This window comes from Chelon labrosus (genome assembly GCF_963514085.1).
Source record: "Chelon labrosus genome assembly, chromosome: 7".
NCBI classification, from domain to species: Eukaryota; Metazoa; Chordata; class Actinopteri; order Mugiliformes; family Mugilidae; genus Chelon; species Chelon labrosus.
Window position 1 is genome coordinate 20,653,105 of NC_140343.1, and position 20,967 is coordinate 20,674,071.

Sequence of the window (20,967 nt, forward strand, 5' to 3'; positions counted from 1 at the left end):
CTTTGCCCTTCCCTGTACATGCAGCTAACTGCGCAGTGGATCATTAAATTGTACACCATGAGGCTTGAAGTTTGTCGTGGCATTTGGTTTCCCCCTCCTGGCATTGTTATAGCAGTACCACAGACACTGATATGCCTTATTAATATGTACTGGAAAGGGAAGCCTTCTTCTGGAGCTGGAGGCTAATTCTGTTTTTGTTCGTTTAGGTTGTTGTTTCATCAGAAAAGCTATTTTGAACACAAATACTGGTTTAGTTGAGTTCCGGTGCACAATCCAGTTATACCTGGAAAAGCCTTCTGGCGTAAGTTACAGTGTAAGCATTCAGTAGGGGTTACAGTGTAGTGGCTTACCTTTGCTGGGATTTGTTTTTCTAAATAAGCCTATGCAGTATGATTGGAATGCTGTCCACAGAATTCTTGTCGTAAGTAGATTTCTTAAAATTGTTTGGGTCTCAAGTGAGGAAATCATAGTTTAGAGATGTCAGTATTTGGTTTGTTCCATCGTCAAGGTCATTTGATGGTGATTCAGTGAAGCGGCTTTCACATCTGATGTTAGTTCTTGGTAAACCTTTTAATCAGTGTTGGAATGTCTTATTTTTGCTTTTAAAAACACAGTCATGTATCGTCTATTTGCTCAGACTCGTTGTTCATGTCATTGCCACCAGTTTGACATGTGACAGTCATTGCAACATCTTCACTATAGTTTGCAGTGTTTGTCTTTCATATTAGAAATATTGTGTCATCACATATGACCCATTAGAAGAGTTTATGAGGAGGATCACCCTCAGGGAACTACAATCAGGATAAGTCATGACTGACATTACATTTAATGGATTCTCTCACACCTTTCAACACTTTGACAGTTTTGTACATGTTTGCTTCCTCTATTATATTTGACACTTAATTATAGATTGTGGTTGAGTCAACACTATATTATTATTCTATTGGTAATCCCTGTAGTATTCATTGATGTTGTTGCTTTGCTTATGTTCTGGTCTTTCACTCTTCAGCTGTGAGGCCTTGTAGGTAAAAGGTTGTTGGCACTCGTAGCCATTTATTACCCCACTAGAAACCTGAAATGTAATAAATGGACAACGTTTGAGACATAGGGCATGGAGGACTTGCAGAGATGTTGTTGAGACCTTCAGTCACAGACTAGAGGTTTCCAGGTGTTTCTGGGCTCCGGGTCAGTGCAGGCGGCCGGTGACTTGACAGCTGGTATGCCACTCAGCCTAGGAATGTGCTTGTCATTACATGCTGCTCAACGGTTCACCTCTCTCACCCCAAAACATGACTGGTTTGATTGTAGGGTTTGCTGAAGCAGGCCTTTGTGAGAACCTTTAGGGACCAAATGGAGTCCAAAAACTCACCTGTAAAGTGCAGGTTGGATGCTTACTATCTCAGCATCTCCTTAGTAATACTGTGCATGATGCTGCCCTTTGTTATGTTAGATTGCCAGTGAGTGAACCGGCTTGGCTGATAATCACCAGATTTCCTCAAGTTTAATCCCCAGCATTTCTACTTTCAGTTGATGTTTGATTATTAGGTTTAATGGAGTTAATAGGCACAAATACACTGATAACACAATAGAGTTATGAGTTGGATATATCAAACTAATTTATATGTCCCCTCAGGAGGTGGTGTTGGGCTAATTTGATCAGATGATAGGCAAGAAATATACCCTACATCCATTCTAGTCACTTAATTTACAGCTTGTTGTTTTATTTATTTGTTTTGATTATAGTGTTATTAGATATTATCAGCATTCCATATCAGATCCATTTGTTAAAGTTGTGAAAAGCATAATCCAATCTCTGCACCTCACAATGAAAACCTTGTTGGGATTTTATGCTTGATTGCCCCCCTCACAATAGATGACTGTAAACTTTATTGCCTTCCTATCAGCTCTAGGTTGCAACCTTTCTTCACTAATCTTCTTGCCTGTCACCAGACCTTGAGCTGTTGTGCCAGAGCACATTTTTAGTGAGAAGAAAAAGACTTGTTTGTCACTCAGGAGTGCAAGAATGTTTTCCGCTTTGGAAAAAAAAAAAAAAAAATAGATACAGTAAATCGGTTTCAATCCAGTTAGTTGTTAAAAGTTAAAAGCCTTAAAAATCTGTTATGCTTGTGTTGTCAATCATTTCCCATATATAACCAGATTTTAACAAATTGGAGTTATATGATGATTGAAGTCCACACAATTCAGTGGAGAGGTAGGACAGGATAAGTCCTTGGCACCTTACATCACTCTTTGTTGACAAGAAGATGGCAAGTTTAAATGAAAAGTATATTAATCCTATCTACTAGATTTTCTATAGTAATTATATTAAATCTAGTAGATAGATAATTCTAAACAATGAATAAGAAATACGGGTGAATGAATAGCCGGAGTGAGTCAACAATCTAAAATAACAAGTCAGTAGTTTTTGATACAAAGTTGTGTTTGCCATGTGTTGCTGTCTTCCTCTTTTGGTCAGCTTCAGTACTCATTACGCGAGGCTTTCAGGAAACGGGGTGCCCTTGCACCCTGGAGATCAACTTGTTGCCATAGTAATGGTTGAAATGCATGTCCGCCTCACAACGGGGGAGATGGGAAGAGAAGAGTCCGGCATTTCATCCCATCATTAGCATATTGGCCCCTTAGAGCCAATGAGACGACGCAAGGTAGGGGAATACTCCAAGTGGACTGGCTGTGACAATAGCCCTCCTCCCTCTCCATAAACCCTTCCACCCCCTCTCAGGGAGAAAAACCCCAGTAATCCCAAAGGAAATCTCCCCTGTGTTCAAACTAATTCGGTCAGGAGTTTTAGTAATGGCCATTTTGTGTTAGATGTTATGTGTGAGTTGTCAGTGGATGTGTGTATGGACGCAGGGGATCGATTATAGTGCTGTGTGCTGATGTTCAGACCTCAGCCGCATGCATGTCTCTTTATGTTGGCCTGTCTTTGAAATGTCTATGGAATGTCGTGCCTGACCATTTCAGGGGTGCAACAGGTCTCATTTATGGTCTAAACTGAGTTAATTTCTAATATTATTGGATGGTCTTAGGGGTACCGCATTTCTTCTTTATGTCCTTTGTGAATTCCTTCATCCAGATGTTCGGTGAGTGCTATTGAACTTTTATTTTATTTTATTTTATTTTATTTTATGTTTTAATCGCTTTTTGTGGTTTAAATATTTGACTTCTGTGTTAGAAGGCTGTCATACCTGATGATTTGCTCCTGTTAAATGTCAGTGAATAATTGGGCAACATTTCGGGGCCTTTGTTTGGTTTTGTGACCCTAATACTCTGTTATTGTTGCTGTTGTCTTATCATTCAGTATGAGGTCATTCATCATTTAGGTTAAGCTATGATCAGAAAGACTTAACAGTTCAAAACCAAATGCAAATTAATCTTTGAGGGAAAAAGACTGTAGGTAAAACAAAATCAATCATCTGTGTATTTTCTCTTAACGTATAATTTACTAAGTGAACATGCTGCTGAGTTTGTCAGCATCGTTTTAAGACTTCTATGTGATGAACACATGTCAAGCAGCTTTATTTTTGTATGTGGACTGGTTGATACCGGTCACATTTGAAGTAAAATCAGGCTCTAAACTGATCACTCAGAAAACAGTCTCTCCCCCTGCCCCCATTCCAGCCAACTGATTCACTTTCCTAGCATATCTGTGCCAGCCCAGCTGTAGCCCTGACGATAGGCCTAATAAAACCAGAGTCATTTGCATACCAATAGCTGGCGCCATGTGTGACTAGCTCTTAGTGCCCCAGAAACACGGGCTGCAAGGAGACAAGGAAGACTGAGCTCCATGTTGGCTTTTCTTTGTCCTCTAAATAGGCCTTAACTCTAATCCACAATTAATTTTGTGGAATTGTCCCACTTTATTGTGCTTAACCAAATCTCTGTCTCAATTTGAAAATTGTCAGTAAAGGGAATGTAAGGTCCAAATATAATAGCGCACTTTATTCATTTTACCAAGAAGTGTTTTCATGTGACGATCTGAAGGATGCCGTTGTTTGGACCTCTTGTCATCAGATCATTGAAGGCCTTTAGACAAGGTGACTGACGGGGCAGGACCTTTTGACCTTGTGGCTTTGTAGAGCAAGTCTCGGGTCCGATGAGAATGAAAGACGTAAAGCTGCGGCTAAAATTCTTCACCATTATAATACCAGTGTTTACCGCAGTTCCCTCTGTCACTGTTAAAGAGAGCTACTCTGTTGCTGCGATAAATTGATAAACCATTTAAATGTTTCTAGGCTGGGGCTCTGATTACACTTGTCTGATGACACAATCATGTTGAAAATAATCCTAACCCTCTCCTAGGCTAAGAATTTGTGAGGAGACCAATTTCATAGAATCAGAAAATCTCCTCCACACTGAATTATTAGTATCACTTCAGGTGTAACTACAAAGTAACTACTGAAGTCTGTTGCGCCTGTCAAACCATGTCAGTTTTGAACCTCACTGGGGACAGAAAGGCTGTCTGGGAGGCAGACGACAGCTTGGATTGCGGGGTGAGGTGGCTGATCTGTATGTGTAAGAGATTCTCTATTCTCTTAAACCCCCCAACCCCATGCTGGGCTTGTGTTCCCTCAGGGACCATATGGCAAAGTCTGAGTGCAGTGAGCTCACCTCAGCTACTTCCTGTGGCGGAAGGAAAACTGAGTCTATTTCCTTTTGCCTTTGATTGTGGCATAATGTTCTATCCATCAAACTGTATACAGGCTTTCTCGTATGCATGAAAGTCTGCAAAATTGAAAACTATGACAACGCGAACGTACCATATTTTGGCCAGGAGAGGGGGCTGTAGCACCATATAACGGCAGCCATTTACAGTGCTGTAGACTACATATTACTCCACTCAAGTACTGTGTGATAATTAAGTTGGATCACAAGAAGTTTTGGGTTCTTTGGTCCTGGTTAGGTTGCACAAATGTTCAACAACTCAACAGTTTTAGTGTCAGGTGCTGTTTGTCCTGTCTATTGTCGGTGAGCTCTTGTATGTGTGTTCCTCCCCCTGCTGCCTAGGAATATGAAAATGGTGGATATTGTAGCTCAGAAAATGCCCTCAGAGAATGACGTGCATGTGGCAAGAAGCTTTCTTACGAAGATTTTGCGAAGTTCCATGAGGTACGATTCTGTGGCTTCACCGTAATCAGTAGTTCGTATTCTCTTTCTTCCTCTCCTCCTCTTCCCTCCTGACTGCCATGTGCACATAATCATATAAACCATCCGCACTAGTAATAATATCATTCGTATCATCCTCTCCTGTGGCTCATTACCTGCTGCTGGCATGCCTTTTAGTATTGTCTTGTGGTTTTTGTCACTAGATGAATGATGTCCATCCCATTTGTACAGCATGCAATACATGGTCAGCCAGTAACATGTATGTGTGTTAGTGTCTCTATTATAAAAACATATTTCATTAAGTTTTATTATATTCTCATGTTTCATGTTAATTTTTTGACATGCTTCTCAGAAAGAACCACTTTAAGGGGTATGTTTCTGCTGCATAACTGACAACTGTACAAACCTTTTATTATAAATTAAAAGGAAGGATAAGAATGGACATGGAGTAAACCTTAAAAGTAATTACATTTAACATGCAAAAACAGAAAATACATCCAGCTTTAACTAAGGTTTAACTTATTCAGTTGCATTTTTAGCTTCAGAAACTTCAAGTTGCACCAATTCCTATGTGTAAGCGCCTACTGGTTTCCATAAAGGTTTGGTCTCTAATCCAGTGTGTGTTTTTTTGCCCTCTCTGCAGGCGGAATGAACCCATAAGCAGGCCTCACTCCTGGCACTCTACCAAGTTCAATGAAAGCCAATCAGAGACTGCCAAAACGCAGTCTCCGCCCACGGCAGTCTGGCACACCAGATATGATGCAAGGTAACTCTCTGAATTCTTGAAGTCTGACTCTTAGTATGAATGTTAGACATCAAGTACCTTAAATTAACAGAGCATGTTATGATTTGTGTTAGCCAGAATATGTTTGCACTTTATTGCATTGCTCCATATCAACAGTTCTCTACATCTATATAAACATACCATAGATTTGTGAATTGTAATTACAAAAACATGATTTAAATGGTGTATTTAAGCTTTAATCTGTTTTTTTCCCCCATGTCATTGTATTCTCTGGTGTCCGATAAGCTTACAATAATGTAACTTGTAACTTGATCTCATTAATTATTACCTCATTAACTACGTTGGCAGAAGGAAAACCGGTTATTTGTATCTTCTAACATTGTAATTTCCTTTTCACCTCTAGCTCATCCTCAACTGATCTTTCCACTGGCTGGGAACAGACAAACCTGCGCAGAGTGTCCGACCAGTTCAGCTCTCTTGGCAGCATGGACAGTCTAGAACATGTTTCACACCCATACCCTGCTGGTCAGCTATCGCCTGCCAAGTCAAACAACAGTATGGAGCACCTAGGAGGAGGCAAACGAGACTCGGCCTACAGCTCTTTTTCCACCAGCTCTGGCACCCCAGACTACGTGCTCTCAAAGAGCAACGCTGCTTCAACGGAGAACGTGCTCTATAAAGTGGGCCAGTGGGATGCAGGAGGAAAGCACAACAATGTCAGAAACAGTCAGAGCCTGGCTGCAGAGGGAGGCAAACAGGACGACAGGCTCACATATTTTCAGATGCCAGGAGTAATTTCAGGCTGCGATGGTCCACAGACCGAGGACCCAGCTGGCTCCCGCCACTCCACTTCAAGTAGAATTAGCTTTGGACCCGTTTGGAATGTCCCTGAAAAAAAGAAGACCACTTCACCCTCCCCTCCCCCTCCCCCTCCACCTGCACGCAGTGATAGTTTTGCTGCAACAAAGGTACATGAAAGAGGACTTGTTATATCTCACCCAGAAGGACTTGATTCACACATGCCCTATAAGGCTTCCTCTGAAAATCGCCGCAGCCACAACATTTCCCCGAACAATGACATTGACACTTTTTACACTTCGTCTGATAAATCTAGTCACAGCCAGTTCAACCCAAACAAACAGTGTTCCCTGTCCAGCAACGATGTTCGGCAAGGCCAGCCTCCCCATGTTAACCAGCCCTACCATCAAAGACATCATGGCGACAAAGGCACTTTTTATCCTCAGGCCTTGGCTACATCTGTACCAAAGCCACAAAATGTAGGTGGTTACTATAGTAGCATGCAGGAACTGCCCACTAACGGTTCTGCACAACACTTTGGCCAGAACCAGAGAAGGAACTTAAACCCTTCCCTGACCCCCTCTGCCACTGACCAAAACACTGAGAGCAGTGGACATAGCCGATACTACTGTGTCACTACGTGTCAGCCGACTCAGACTAACCCCTTGTCTTTGTCAGGAATACCAGCGGACAGGAGGAGTGTCACAAGTGTAGATGTGGCACAGACTGGAAATGATCGGACTTCTCATAGCCCACAGATGGTCACCAAAGTCAAGTATCAGCCACAGCACTCCTCACACAATAAAGAGAGTAATGGTTACAGCAAGCACCAAGTAACTACTGTATTGGAGGCCTCGGTACTTAAACCCAACTCTGATGAAAGAGGAGGAGGTCAGCGAGGTCACAACACACAAAATGCAGAAGCCCAGTACAAAAGTTATTCTCATAGCAGACAATCTGAACAACGGAGGTCTCTGCCACTCCAGCACAGAGAATTACAACAAGACAGCAGACATCACAGCCAAGTGAGCAACAAGATCTGCCCCCAGGCAACCCCGATGCTTCACTCGCTATCCATGGATGCCGCAGGCCAAGATAAGCAAACAAGAGGGGCAAACTCAGAGGAGTCCCTCGAAAGCAAGCAGGTGAAGCGCAGCGAACGTTTTGCCACCACATTGAGAAACGAAATCCAGATGAGAAGAGCAAAGCTGCAGAAAAGTAAGAGTGCAGCGGCCCTCCCTGGTTCTGAATGTGAGACTGAAGAAGGTCAGGAAGTCTGGAAATCCACTGAAAGTACCACGCCAACATCTGCAGATGGCTCCTTCTCAAACACCTACAAGGACAATCTGAAGGAAGCACAGGCAAGGGTGCTCAAGGCTACCTCTTTCAGGAGAAGAGACCTGGAGCTTGTATCACTGGAGCACTCTACAGCAGAGGCCTTACCTAACTACCCATCCTCAATGCATGCTCGTAAAGACGTCAACCCCCTTCCGACTGTCACTGAGTCAGTAATGAGTAATTCAGGACTTGCCAGTGGACAGGTGACTCGCATTGGTGGAAGGAAGCGTTTTCCTGCGGAAAAGAAGGTTAGGTCTTTCTCAGAACCAGACAAAATCCATGAAGTTGGGGTGAAAGAAGATCTAATGCCTAGTGACAATGGAAGCTCCTCACTCGACCAAGACACCGTCTTTAAAGAAAATGGGAAACCAGGATTCCCGAATCTCACATCCCTTCAATGCCATACTAAGAACCAAGGCCCAGATGTCGTAAGTACCATAGCAAGTGAAAACATAATCAAAGGAATTAAGGAAAAAGAGTACACTGAGGACACTCAAGGACTTCCTTACTCTGCACACAAGCAATCCACCCAAGACCAGCAGAGACTGGGCACCTTCGCTGAGTATGAGGCAAGGTGGAATGTACAGAAGAAACCTCCAGAGAAAAGAGCCTCTGGACGCTACCGGTCAGCTGATAACATACTAGATCCAGGGCCGGAAGAGCAAACCAAACCCTCTTGCTTCCACGAGAGATCCCGATCATCTCCATCAGCAGACATGTATGGACAGGTAAGGCAAACAATTCTGAATCTGGTTGATTTCAAATTTACTTCAGTATTTTGTTGGAGTTATCAAGAAAGAGCAACTGCATCTAGCTCTCAGGGTAGCTTAACATCTCATACAAACCAACATAGTGACTGAAGTGACAGCAGAAAAGGAAAAGCCAAGTCAAATATTAATCCATGTTTGTTCTTTACGACACACCCTCAGCTTAAGGAGGAGAGAGGGGCATCAACCTGCTGAATTTCTTTTTCAGTAGTGAGAAACCAGGAAGTTGCAGCACGAGTTAGTCAGAATGATTATCACAAGACAATAACTTCAATCCAAATCGCTCTAGGGATACCTGGAAGCCTCTTTTCTCTTGATTCTTGAAGGCGTTTTGCATAAATACATCGGTGTTTGTTCAACTTTATTTACAGAAGATTCCAGTTCCTGCAAGAAAGTCTGAGACAGAATATTCCCAGACGGAGAGAAAGCCTTTGGAACCGCTCAGCACTGACACAGGGTGAGTAAATCTCATTTGATGCAACCCACTGGAACAACCACGTCTGTGGCTGTCTACGTTTATCTCCACCATGTAGTACAGAATACAGCTGCTTAGATATCAGAGTCTTAGAGTTTGACTTTGACTGGGCACACTGGATTGTTTCTCTGAAATCAGAAGGAGTATACTGGTATTGTTATTTGGAATCACTGGGTAAGATGAAGTCAAATGCTACTTCTACTGCTTTGTTTGATCTCTGTTAATTATTCAGCTCATGAGCTCATGTTTTGCTGTTATTTTTGCTCATGTGCTTTATCAGTGGAAAGGGAAAGTAAACTTGTAGACGAACACTGAAATCTTTATAATATGCAAAGACATAACAGTGGCACTGCCGGAGCGCAGCCGTGACAACACAAGCCGTGTCTCTTGCAGTGCTTTGTGTCATTTAGTGGAGGCTTGGTGGTGTAGGCGAGGCATCTGACACACTGTCTGTGACAGTAAGGAAGTGTTTCTTCGGCCGCCTATTGGAATGTAATGGGGACCCATGTTCGTGGGGCCAGCCTGAAGGCATGACATTATCTTCAGTAAGATCTGTTACTCTGAATAATTGGATTTTTATCCATGCCAGCGATGTGGCTTTTAGGAATGCAGTGTCGTAGTGCACCACTTTGGTCCACACTGGAATATGTCAGCTCTTGCAACTATTAGTAAATATACATTAGTGATCTCCAGAGGAAGAATTCTTGTGACTTGCCTCTTTGGTGATTTTAAGAAAAATATGTAAAGATTGTCATGAAATTTAGTCCAGATATGCATGTCTGAATAAATGAATCACTCTTTGTCTAGTTCATTTAGATTAAATAACTACAGAACAATCAGCTCTGTACTTTGTGTTTGGTGCTACTCATAATTTATTATTTAGAAAAGTTGTTAACAACTAAGATGAGAAACATTATACCTGCTATACATTGCATATTGCATTGCCACCATGAGCATGCTAACATTATAATTTGAGCATTTAGCTCAAAGCACTGCTGTGCCTAAGCTAGACCAAAGAGATACAATAGAATTATGGAAGTGCAGGCTAACTTACAATCACGACTTGCATAAGAAAGTTCACTCTTAGTCACTGGAGAAAAATGTAGAAATATTATCTGCAGCTATGGCTGGCATTGTTTATAAGACTGCAGACATGTTTAAACATCCATCACAATGCCGTGAAGCCATCTGTGTACATAAAGTGGTTTAGTCACAGTGGATTAAAGCGATCACTTTAGTGTCTGTTTGTTTTATGAGCATACAGGTTAACAGTCGATGATTTCACTTTGATGACTGTATAAACTCATGTTATATGCTACTGTTTGATGTTAAAATCTGAAATCATGTATGCACCAGTCCTCATTTTTATATCCCTTATTTTGAAGGTATTTTTTACACCATTTTACCTTTGAGTGGAAACCATCTTCATCTTATCTTGAAGCAATCAGACTTATTCTTCTGGAAATTAAAGGCTTTCTTCACATATTATCAATAGAAGTCTACCAACTCACACTTGGGTGGAAAAACCTGGTAGGGATTTTATTTTATGACGCCCTCATTCATGTAGATGCTAATTAGACATGTAGCACCCACCTAGACCAGACCAGGCACCCCCCACCCCATAGCAATGACACTCCTTGATGGCAGCAGTCATCCCCAGCAGGATGCAGCCTGACACAGGCACACACACAAAAACGGTTTAGGAACAACTCAAAAAACATGAAGAACAGCATAAGGTGTTGACCTGGCCTCCAAATTCACTGATCAAGTATCTGTGGGATGATCCACAGAGGCCCCTCCCCTCAACCCAAAGGACCCAAAGACTCCCACTAACAACATTCTGTTGCCAGACACCACAGGACACCCTCAGAAGGACCATGTCCATTCTCTGATGAGTCACAACCGTTTTTGAGGCACAAGGGAGACCTACACAAGGCAAAGGCAGTCCAACGAAATATTATATAATATAGAGTGTCACCTTTTTTTTAGTGGCGAGTTTTTTTTTTTTGGCCAGGCAGTGTATTTTGTATATATACCTCAAAAAGTCAAAAAGACCTATTTCAATGAGTGCTGATGACTGTCAGACTCTGACCAGAAAATTGTTTTCTCAAGACAGAACGACTTTAAATACATGGTTGGACATTATTATGGACATTACCAAAATGGAAGTCACAAAAAGATCACTCCATACTTAGTATATAAAATCTTTTCTTTTTGTGACACTTCACAAATATTTACACATTATAGCCTACTCTTTACAGAGAATACTACTCAGCCTATTCAAACAGCGTCTTCTGTGCCTCTGGAAGGACTTCTATGAAGTTTGAAATAGCCCCAGTGGCATAATCAGGGTTACCGTATCTTGGTTTAGAGACTTAACGTTTTAACAGAAAGCATGTGTTACAATGTGACTGTGTGGGTCACAAAGAGGCAGACTACATGCATATTAAGCAAGGAGGTTCTAGTTAAAGAAGCTTTGTTGAACAGTCCATTGTTTTCAGAGCTTGACCCACACTAGAGACTAATAATCTGGTTTGTGTGAAAATATTTCTCCAATTACTTAATCACTGTCATTCTTAAGCTATGTATAGTGACGCAGATAAGATGACTTCATGGTTTGTAACCAGTTATTCAGGAGCCTTTGTGCATTATCTAAACTCTCACAGGTGAAACTCATTGTAAGGTGTAGAGTATCCCCTCTTGTGCAACCTCATTGTTGGAGCCACACCATATGACACTCACGTTAGCATTACAAAAACAGTGCAGAGGATGTTATTGTCATTGTAAAGTCTGGGAGATGAGCTGAGTGAGTCGTGCTCCACCCAGATAGTGTTATTGATACGGGCGTAAAGAGATACCAGCAGGTGGCTTCTGTCATATAGAGCCAGCAGACAGGCAGGACACACGCTTGTTCTTCTTTTCTATGGAAATGACACGATTAAAGTGCCTTATTGGGTGAGTTGGTTTAAAAAAATAATGCTTTAAATCTACTGTAATCCTAACTTTTTAGAAACTTCTATGTCTGCTAGAAATGTCTGTGTGATCACTTTCAATATTTGTATTTGTCTCTTATGTAACAGAGACTGTAATATCATAGTGTGTACACAGTGAGACGTTTATAGAAAACTGGATTGGCTGGACACTTGTAATGGGAAGCAGTGAGAAATACTTTAATAGCGTAGACAAGTTTAGGACTTGTTTTCCAGAACCGTGTTGCCCAAACAATCACTAAATAATTTAATTTCACATAAAAATGTCATTGGCTGAATACCTGGATCGCGGTAACTGTTATCCCTCCGACTGGATGCTGTAGGTCATGCGATCATGTACCTACACTGCCTGGCCAAAAAAAAAAGTCGCCACCTGGGTTTAACTCAGCAAATAGGTACGAGTTTACCAGAAGCTTATCGAAACAGTGCCACAGCAAATGCATGCTGTAATCAAAGCTAAAGACGGTCCAACGAAATATTAGAGTGTGTGACCTTTTTTTTTGGTGGCGCCTTTTTTTTCGTCCAGGCAGTGTATAATGTAGCTTCCTCACGTTGGCCTGGTCCAAAGCCGAGGCTGTGGGAGGGTGTTCATTGGGTAACTTGTCATAGCTTGTAAGAATTCACATTGGGAAGTTTGAGTTTAAGGCTTCTGTCTGTGCACAAGTCGCTGTATTTCATCTTGTGTGTCTGCAGAATCAATACAGTCTTGTCTTTAATCAAAGCTGCGTGATTTATGTGTCGGTGTCTACTCTAAATTGAATTTGTATCAGAGCCTGCATGGAAATGTAATCTGCAGGCATGAAGCCACAGTATTGGACCGTGTGCATGTGGTCTGGTTGGCTCAGTTAATGGCAGTGCTGTATGGTTTAATTATGCTAGAACACTTACAGGTTTAAATCTGTTCCCAGTCTACTACTACCTTAATTCACCATCAGGCCTCTTGTGACTCTTTTAACTTCCAGATGCTGGCTTTATCCTCCTCCTCTGTGTCCAACTTTACCTCCAAAGAGTTAAAATTGTAAAAGTGAACTGATCTCGCTTCTTTGCACTGGAGGATTATTTATTCCTCTATGCAGACTTTGTGGGAGCTGAAATATTCCTCTTCAGGCTGCCAGCTGAACAGTTACCAGGAAGGAGGCTTGCAGTAGAGCAGGGAGACATGTGTCTTGTCGTATTGGTATAATCATAGTGGTTGGTGAAGACATGAACCAGGGCCCTGCCACAGTGTATTATTTGATTGAGCTGCAGATGATAGTCCCTGCTGCCTGGCTGTGTAATTAAAAGCTTTCCATTGTATTCCTCAGGTTCTGTGCTCGAGGCCCAGGTGACTGTAAAGTTAAAGAAAAGCCTGCAGAGTTTGAACGTTACTCAGCGCCACCCCCTCCGCCCATGACGGGAGCAAACCCTGACTCCAGACACAGAGCTGCCCCTGCCACTGTGATCCACGGACCCACATCTATTTCTCACAGTCTTACGGAGTCTGCCCTCCCTCCGCCTGACGACCACAGCCACCCCGAGCTGCCGTCTGGACCGAGGAGAAAGCCCTCTGCGCCGGAGAAGCTTCCCCCACCCAGATGCCCAGAGGTCGACTCCCATGAGTCTTTAACCGGTTCCCAGAGTGAAGCCTTCACCCACTGCTCTCCTAACACTGATCATAACTCCTCCTTTGACCCCACCCACTCTGCAAAGGGAGATTCTGAGCAGGGCAAAGGACTTGTGGACAAAGGACAAGGGGCAGTACATCATCTATCAACATCCAATCCTCAGCCTGCCTCCTCTCCCCCGGCTTCCTCCCACAGACCTTCAGGGCTGGCCAGCATGGAGGGCCAGCGCTCACCATCTCCACAGTTTTCCCCTCAGAGACTCAGCGACAGGCCTCCGGTCACCCTCCAGGATGAAGACTCAAACAGGTAAACATTTTACATTTAATAAGAGCAGAGATTTGTTCAGGAACGGCACAGTAGTAGTGGCTTCAGCTGGTCAGAACACAGTTACTGTAACTGTCTGCCCATCGTGTCTTCTTGCTACACGTACAAAGGAGCTTATTGAGAGTCATTGCCTCTGGAGAATCAACATGTGAGTGCTATCAAGCCGCAGTAAATTAGAGGGATTCTCTGCATTTCTATTAAAGCCACTAGCGGTTTGGGGATGATTCTGCTAAATGCAGAAAATGTAAAATGTACTACTAAAGCCCCAAACATGAGGCTTATTGTTCATTTTCCTGATTCACAGCTAATTGATATCATCTGTTGTGAACTTATGACTGTACGGTAGGATTATTACAGCCAGCAGTAACCAAAGGGGTGGGAGGAGTTCAGATGTCTTGGATATTCCAGCACATTGGGCATGGAAAAATCTCAGCAGCCATCATGCAGTGAAACTTTAAATCATCTTATGGCTGCAACAAGAGGTTTTCTTCTTCTTTTAGAAGGAAACTTTTTAGTGTGTGTTTGTAAGATTCTCTCTCATGATATTTCAGGATGGAGCATGTGATAGAAAACCAAAATACCGCTGTGAAGAAAGTGCCCATCAGGATTGTCCACTCAGAGGGAAACGCAGAGAAGGAGAAGAGTCCGTTTTTGAAGCACAGTGACACTTCCGCCGTTGAAGCTGAGGGCCATGCTGTGACCAAGCTCGGCAGTGTGGGAGCTGCAGGGCAGGAATCAGTCTTCTGTGCCTTCACCAGGCAGAGAGAACATGACAGCACCCCGGCCTCCGAGACGCAACAGATACCCCAGAGAGACGCATACATGAGCACCGTAAAAGATCACATCAGCTCTAACAGCCAGCAGCCACCACAGCCCACAGATGAGCAAAGCAGCAACAGGGTGGCCGTGACCACAGGACTGACTGAGGAGGAGGACCAGAAGAGAGAGGAGCTGGCCAGGGACATCATGGGGAAGGATAAATCACTGGCTGATATTCTTGATCGGAGCAAGATGAAGACCACGATGGACCTGATGGAAGGTATCTTCCCTCAGGGGGAGCAGCTGCTGGATGAAGCTCACCAGCGCAGGAAGGTGCAGACAAAGCAGGCAAACTCCCGGCCTGCTGAGGAAAGGTGAGCTTCACACCGATCCCACATACGACAAATAAAAGGCAGCCATGCTTGTATCTGTGATTAAGGTCACTTCAATGCACACTGATCTGGATTTAGGCAATATATGTGTACTTTAGTTCACTTACACACGTTTTTACTTAAACCACTCCAGAGTGCACATAGAAATGGACTGACACTTTTGCTAGTAGGCGGTCTTTGCAGTTAGTGTAGCGATTATTGTTTTTTCTCAAAGAAGACTAAGTACAGTTGGAGTGCAGCTTTGTTACAGACACATCTTCCTTTTGAAGATGAATCACTAAGCACAATACACCTGATAGTCACCAGAGAACGAGGTAAAACTACATACACATCTTTTTCTTTTGCATTTCAGGGAAAAGGAGGACACTATGGCAGCCGCTGTCAGCATGGTGACCAGCTCTACATATTACAGCACATCTGCTCCCAAAGCTGAGCTCCTTATCAAGATGAAGGACATGCAGGAGCAGGAGCAGGAGGAGGAAGACTCTGAAGATGAACTGGACATTGATTTGGCCAACAAGAAGGTACCAAAGACTTTGTGTACTCCTTAGTGATACTCACACTCTTTCAGTTTACTTAAACAGTTGACGGTTCTAATCTCTCAATGTTTTCTGTGCAGCAAGAGCTGATCGACAGCCTTAGCAAGAAGCTCCAGGTGCTGCGGGAGGCCAGGGAGAGTCTTCAGGAGGACATCCTGGACAACAATGCTCTGGGAGATGAGGTGGAGGCCCGGGTCCAGCAGATCTGCAAACCCAACGAGCTGGACAAGTTCAGGATGTTTGTCGGGGACTTGGATAAGGTGGTGAGCCTCCTACTGTCCCTGTCAGGCCGCCTGGCTAGAGTGGAAAACGCCCTCAACAGTCTGGAGGAGGATGCTACACCTGAGGAGAGAGTAAGGAAACCTTTGGAAACTAGTAGATGGTTAGACTTACATACATTGTGTTCTCCCTTCTAATTCTTATATATATACATTTGTTCTTCAGCGTACATTGATTGAGAAAAGGAAGCTGCTGATCCGCCAGCACGAAGATGCAAAGGAGCTGAAGGAGAACCTGGACCGCCGTGAACGCGTGGTTTACGACATCTTAGCTAGCCACCTGCAGGAGGACAGCCTTACTGACTATGAGCACTTTGTCAAAATGAAGTCTGCGCTCATCATCGAGCAGCGCAAACTTGAGGACAAAATCAAACTGGGCGAGGAGCAGCTTAAATGTCTGATGGACAGCCTGCCCATAGAACAGAGGTTGGCCTTGTGAAGGAGGTGGACACTAATAGATCTTAAACAACCCAATCTCTGACAGAGAGAGACTGGTCACGTGGCTCCAAGTTGCAGTTGCGCCCTTTGGACAGAAGAGGGAGACAAACTGCCTGTGAGGACCAAGGCCTGGTGCTTTTTAGCACATAGTATACTTCTTGTCTTTTCAACTTTGACTGACAGCGTCAATAGGTAACTCCTTTTTAAAAGATGCTGCTTTTATTGGCATCAGGCAACCACTGCATCTAATATCCTTTATGCCATTTTTGCTTTGTTATTATGTATTATGTATTTTTTTTTTAGTAATTTATTGTAGCCTTTTGAATCTGCGCAGGAGGTAACAGTATTTTATCATCAATTGATTTGAGCAGCCATGCCACCTGATGTGTGTTACACGCTCAACAAGTAAGAGTATTTATCGTGTTCTCCATTTATTTCACTCTGAAACACTTTTCACATGACCTGTAGAATTGGCCAGATTATTTCAGTAAACTAGTGGCCTTTTTAATATGTTTTTTTTTTTTTTTTTTGCCCTCACTTTCCACGATGAAGAAACACGGAGGCATGTTAGTGCAGCAGTCTTGTGAATGTACCTGTGGACAGAAAGTGTGCAGATACTGGTCATTTTAAAGAGCACTTATTCAACTTCACTAAGCAGAAGAAACGCTTCACATCCAGACTTGAAACTCAAGTTAAATCCAGATCTGAAGTGCCTGGAGATTGACTCACATCACTGCATACATGGTTTTATAATCCACTTCTGCAGGTTGCGTCCGTTGGTGCTCTTCTGTTTCACTCACAGCCGGAGAATCTTGATTGAGATTCTGATATTGACACAGATGAGTGTTGCCGTGTTTTTCTCAATGCTTCGCTGTGTTTTTTTTTTTTTGTTTTTTTTGTTCTTTAAACGCATGTAGTTGCCACAGTTGTTACTTCTAGTTCAGTTTCAACACTAAAAATGGTTCAGCTTGGTCATTCTGCAACCAAATATGGGAGTAAATCATCCCGAAGCATTTTGACCAGCTTGAACTTCAGTCTATCACCTGTCTAAATTTCAGACTTAAATCAGTCCTAAAGGTAAACACTACTGGAGGATGTTTGTTCTGCACATTTGAGTTTGTTACGGTTTCACATGCTTCATGCACTGCTACATCCTGACCTTTTAACACTTTATCAGCTGTGCTCCTTTATATCAAATAAAGAGTCTGCTGAAGTCACGCACTGGAGTTTGATTCATTTCTAAACCAACCTTACGTTCTCATGTCACTCATTAACTTCGCCGCACCCTTCTCTCTGCTGATAATATGGAAGATAAAGTCTCTGACATGAAGAGGATCATCTTAGAACAGTGAGCTGCTGCAGCTTTCCTCTCACATAACAGGAGCAAAATGAGGACTATCGGTCTCATTGATGGCTCTGCATCTGCGGAGGGATTCGGTGTATACTGAGAACGATACGCCTGAAGGTGAGTATAAGGACGGCATGTAGCAGGGTGGTTTCATAGCAGAAGATCTAAATGGGCAGTCATTAACTACAGTAGTGCTTGATCAGACTGTACATACAGTTACTATAAAACAACACTTTACCACATTTCGTTCTAAATTTAAAGATGTGTTGATTGTTAACACATCGAAAGGAAATAGATTTTCCTTCAGTGTGTTATAAACATAGATATTGTTACAGTGTTGATGTCTTTGATAAGGAATGGCAAACTTTGAAATTACTAGATCAAAACAAAAATGCTGATATGTTTAAATTTGATATTTCAAGAAGTCTGATTTGTTTATCGTTTTTAATTATGTGTTTGGTAGTGAAGTGTTTATGTGGAAACAATCTTATCAGATGCAACCACAAAGTCCAGCAGATTGGATCTTTTCATGTTGTGTATTGTAGCAAATACAAAGACATACTATTGGACCAATATAATAATAATAATAATAATATGTAAGGCCTAATTGGGCAATATATTTACATGAACACGCTACATAAATAACATTTTAATCACTTTTATGCAAGACTTGTGACCAAGATTTGTATTTAGAGGGACATTTTGGGGTATAAGATACAGTGGTACATTCCCTGTGGTGGGAATAAAAAAAAATGTATGAGAGACAATGTTACACAATCAGAATATCCTTCTCTTCTGCAATTGTGTATTACTTATTGCAAACAAATACATATTCAACATGATTACCTCTTCCAGTGTATCAATAGCTCACATTCACTTCAACTGTCAGTGGTTTTAATATTATGGCTGATCAGAGCCTCTCCATTTCATCCACTCATTAATACACATAAAACAACATGTTCAGCAGCTTTTAATAGGGCCTGTTTCTTTAATAGAGGGGATGTTGTATTTTTCTGAATAATCCGGAGTGATCCAAGCACTGATTTGGTACTTAGAAGTATTTTCTTTATTCCCTTTGAGCCTAACAAGAGAAATTCCAGTCACCTCTTTGTAGATTGGGCTGGAGACACAAACGTCTGGAGAGGTTATGTCAAAACTGCAGCAGATAAAAATATCCATATGACTCGATGCCACTGGACGTCTGAGGTTAAGTCAGAAAAAGGTGTGTTTGATGATTTGGGTGAACTGAGCCTGTAAAGATTCCCTCCGAGGTGTATCATGGAGTACTTGTGGATTGAGGCAGGATCTAAAAAGTAATACCCAAAAAGTTTTAAGTCATCTTCACAGACCCATATGTATGTTTCTGTTTTCAGCAGGAGTCATGGCTGTTAGGCTTGTTGCAGCTATCAGTCTCTGAACATTAGTGGCCACACAAGACAAGGAATGATTTACCTGGCTCACACAGCTCACTGGCAGTTCATGGGCTTGGTGTTCGGGATCCTGGCATGGATTCTCACCATGACTACAGCCGGCATCAATGAGTGGCGCATGTGGCACGTGGCCAACGTGTCCGTCATCACCTCAGGCGTGGCCTGGGTGGGAATCTGGAGGTCATGTTTCTACAGCCACGTCCTTCCCAGCTTGGAGAATTGTCACAGCATGAGCATCTCAGACGCCTTTGTCCCAGTGGAGATCTCGGTGGCTCAGGTGCTGATAATGCTGGCTGTGACCTGCGGCCTGGCGGCGAACATCAGCGCTGCAGTGGCCATGAGGATGGTCTACTTCTCTGTGGAACATCGTAGGAACCTCAGGCTGGTCTTTGTCCTGTCAGGAGCCCTGTATCTGCTGTCAGGCACCCTCACATTCGTGCCTCTGATGTGGAACGTGGGCGCTGTGCTAAACAACAACACCATAGACTTTCCTCCTGAGTCCTACCTCCCTGCTGCTCCAGTCAGGCAGGAAGTCGGCCTGGCCGTAGTATTTGGCACCTTAGCCTCCGTCCTGATGCTCATAAGCGGCCTGGTTTTCCTCTGCTACCAATACGCATGGCGGGACTTGAGCTCAGCGGCCCCCAGGCAGCTGCGCCGTGGTCCCTGGACAGTAACAGGGCAGAAGTCTGGACTGTCAGATGGAAACAGTCAGGGCATCGATAACCCTATGTTCCACAGTGAAGAAATCTCATGACGGCAAAATCAACATCACAAAATGACTTTACAATTTTTTCCAACTTTATTATCTATGGGAAAGAAACTTACGCACATCCTTTAAACAAACTGCTGCTGAAAGGACTTATTTCAAGTATTATTGATTATTCTGTGAACTATTTTATAATTTTAATTAATTCAGAAATCATTTGTTCCATTATTAATCAGGGGGAAAAAACATTATACCTGCTTTAATATTTAACTGTAATAAAGATAAAGATAAAATTCCACCTAGTTTCTATTTACGTTTATGTGGCTCATGAGGTTATATTGGATTAAAGTTCAGGGATACTTATCCACAGATGTTATAATAAACTTTATCTCTCCGGTGTTGAGGGATACTTTTTCCTGTTGGCAACCTTGACCAAGCGCTATTACCTCACAGGATGGGGGAGGTGCCATGACATGCCAAGGTGTGGGCTTGCAAAGGGCCCCATGTGAGGAGTGATCCTAATGGGTCAGGTTGACTTGGGGCCCTGCTCATGTGACCTGGGTAGGAGGCTGACGAGAGCAGGCATGTGAGTATGGAGAGGGGGCAGCCTCACTGTGGTGATTGTTGCCAGGGCAGGCACGCACACACTCTGGCCCAGAGGGCTGCTGCAGATCTGGAGGCGTCTAGCTGCTGAGGAACAAAAGGCCCTCTTCAAACGAGCACAGCTCTGTCAAAAACACAAGTCTCAGAAGTAGATGAATGGCAGATCTGCTCTGACCACTACAGGGAGGTGGGGAGATGCTTTGTTTGTACATTAAATAAATGCACAACAGTATAACCCAACGTCTTTCAAAACATTCCTCTTATCTTTCCATACGTCCGTCTCTTCTTCGTCTCTGTCCGCACCACTCT

General features: G+C 42.9%; 2 protein-coding genes across 3 annotated transcripts in view; both read left to right on the top strand.

The window, feature by feature from the left end:
* shroom2a (shroom family member 2a) overlaps positions 1–18,522 on the top strand; it is a 34,304-nt gene extending 15,782 nt beyond the window's left edge. For both annotated transcript variants that reach the window (XM_084548933.1, XM_084548932.1), the window contains 8 exons: positions 5,768–5,890; positions 6,273–8,733; positions 9,144–9,229; positions 13,542–14,147; positions 14,717–15,298; positions 15,669–15,840; positions 15,936–16,208; positions 16,300–18,522. In XM_084548933.1, coding sequence (XP_084405059.1) covers positions 5,768–5,890; positions 6,273–8,733; positions 9,144–9,229; positions 13,542–14,147; positions 14,717–15,298; positions 15,669–15,840; positions 15,936–16,208; positions 16,300–16,572 — 4,576 coding nt within the window. In that variant the 3' untranslated portion in view covers positions 16,573–18,522. The remainder of the gene's footprint in view (positions 1–5,767; positions 5,891–6,272; positions 8,734–9,143; positions 9,230–13,541; positions 14,148–14,716; positions 15,299–15,668; positions 15,841–15,935; positions 16,209–16,299) is intronic.
* An 840-nt stretch (positions 18,523–19,362) lies between these two features.
* Positions 19,363–20,197, top strand: cldn34a (claudin 34a; the record flags this gene model as incomplete). The annotated part of the gene is made up of 1 exon (XM_084548545.1): positions 19,363–20,197. One exon carries the CDS (start codon positions 19,363–19,365, stop codon positions 20,101–20,103), a length of 741 nt encoding a protein of 246 aa, XP_084404671.1. The 3' UTR covers positions 20,104–20,197.
* Between the last annotated feature and the right edge of the window lie 770 nt (positions 20,198–20,967).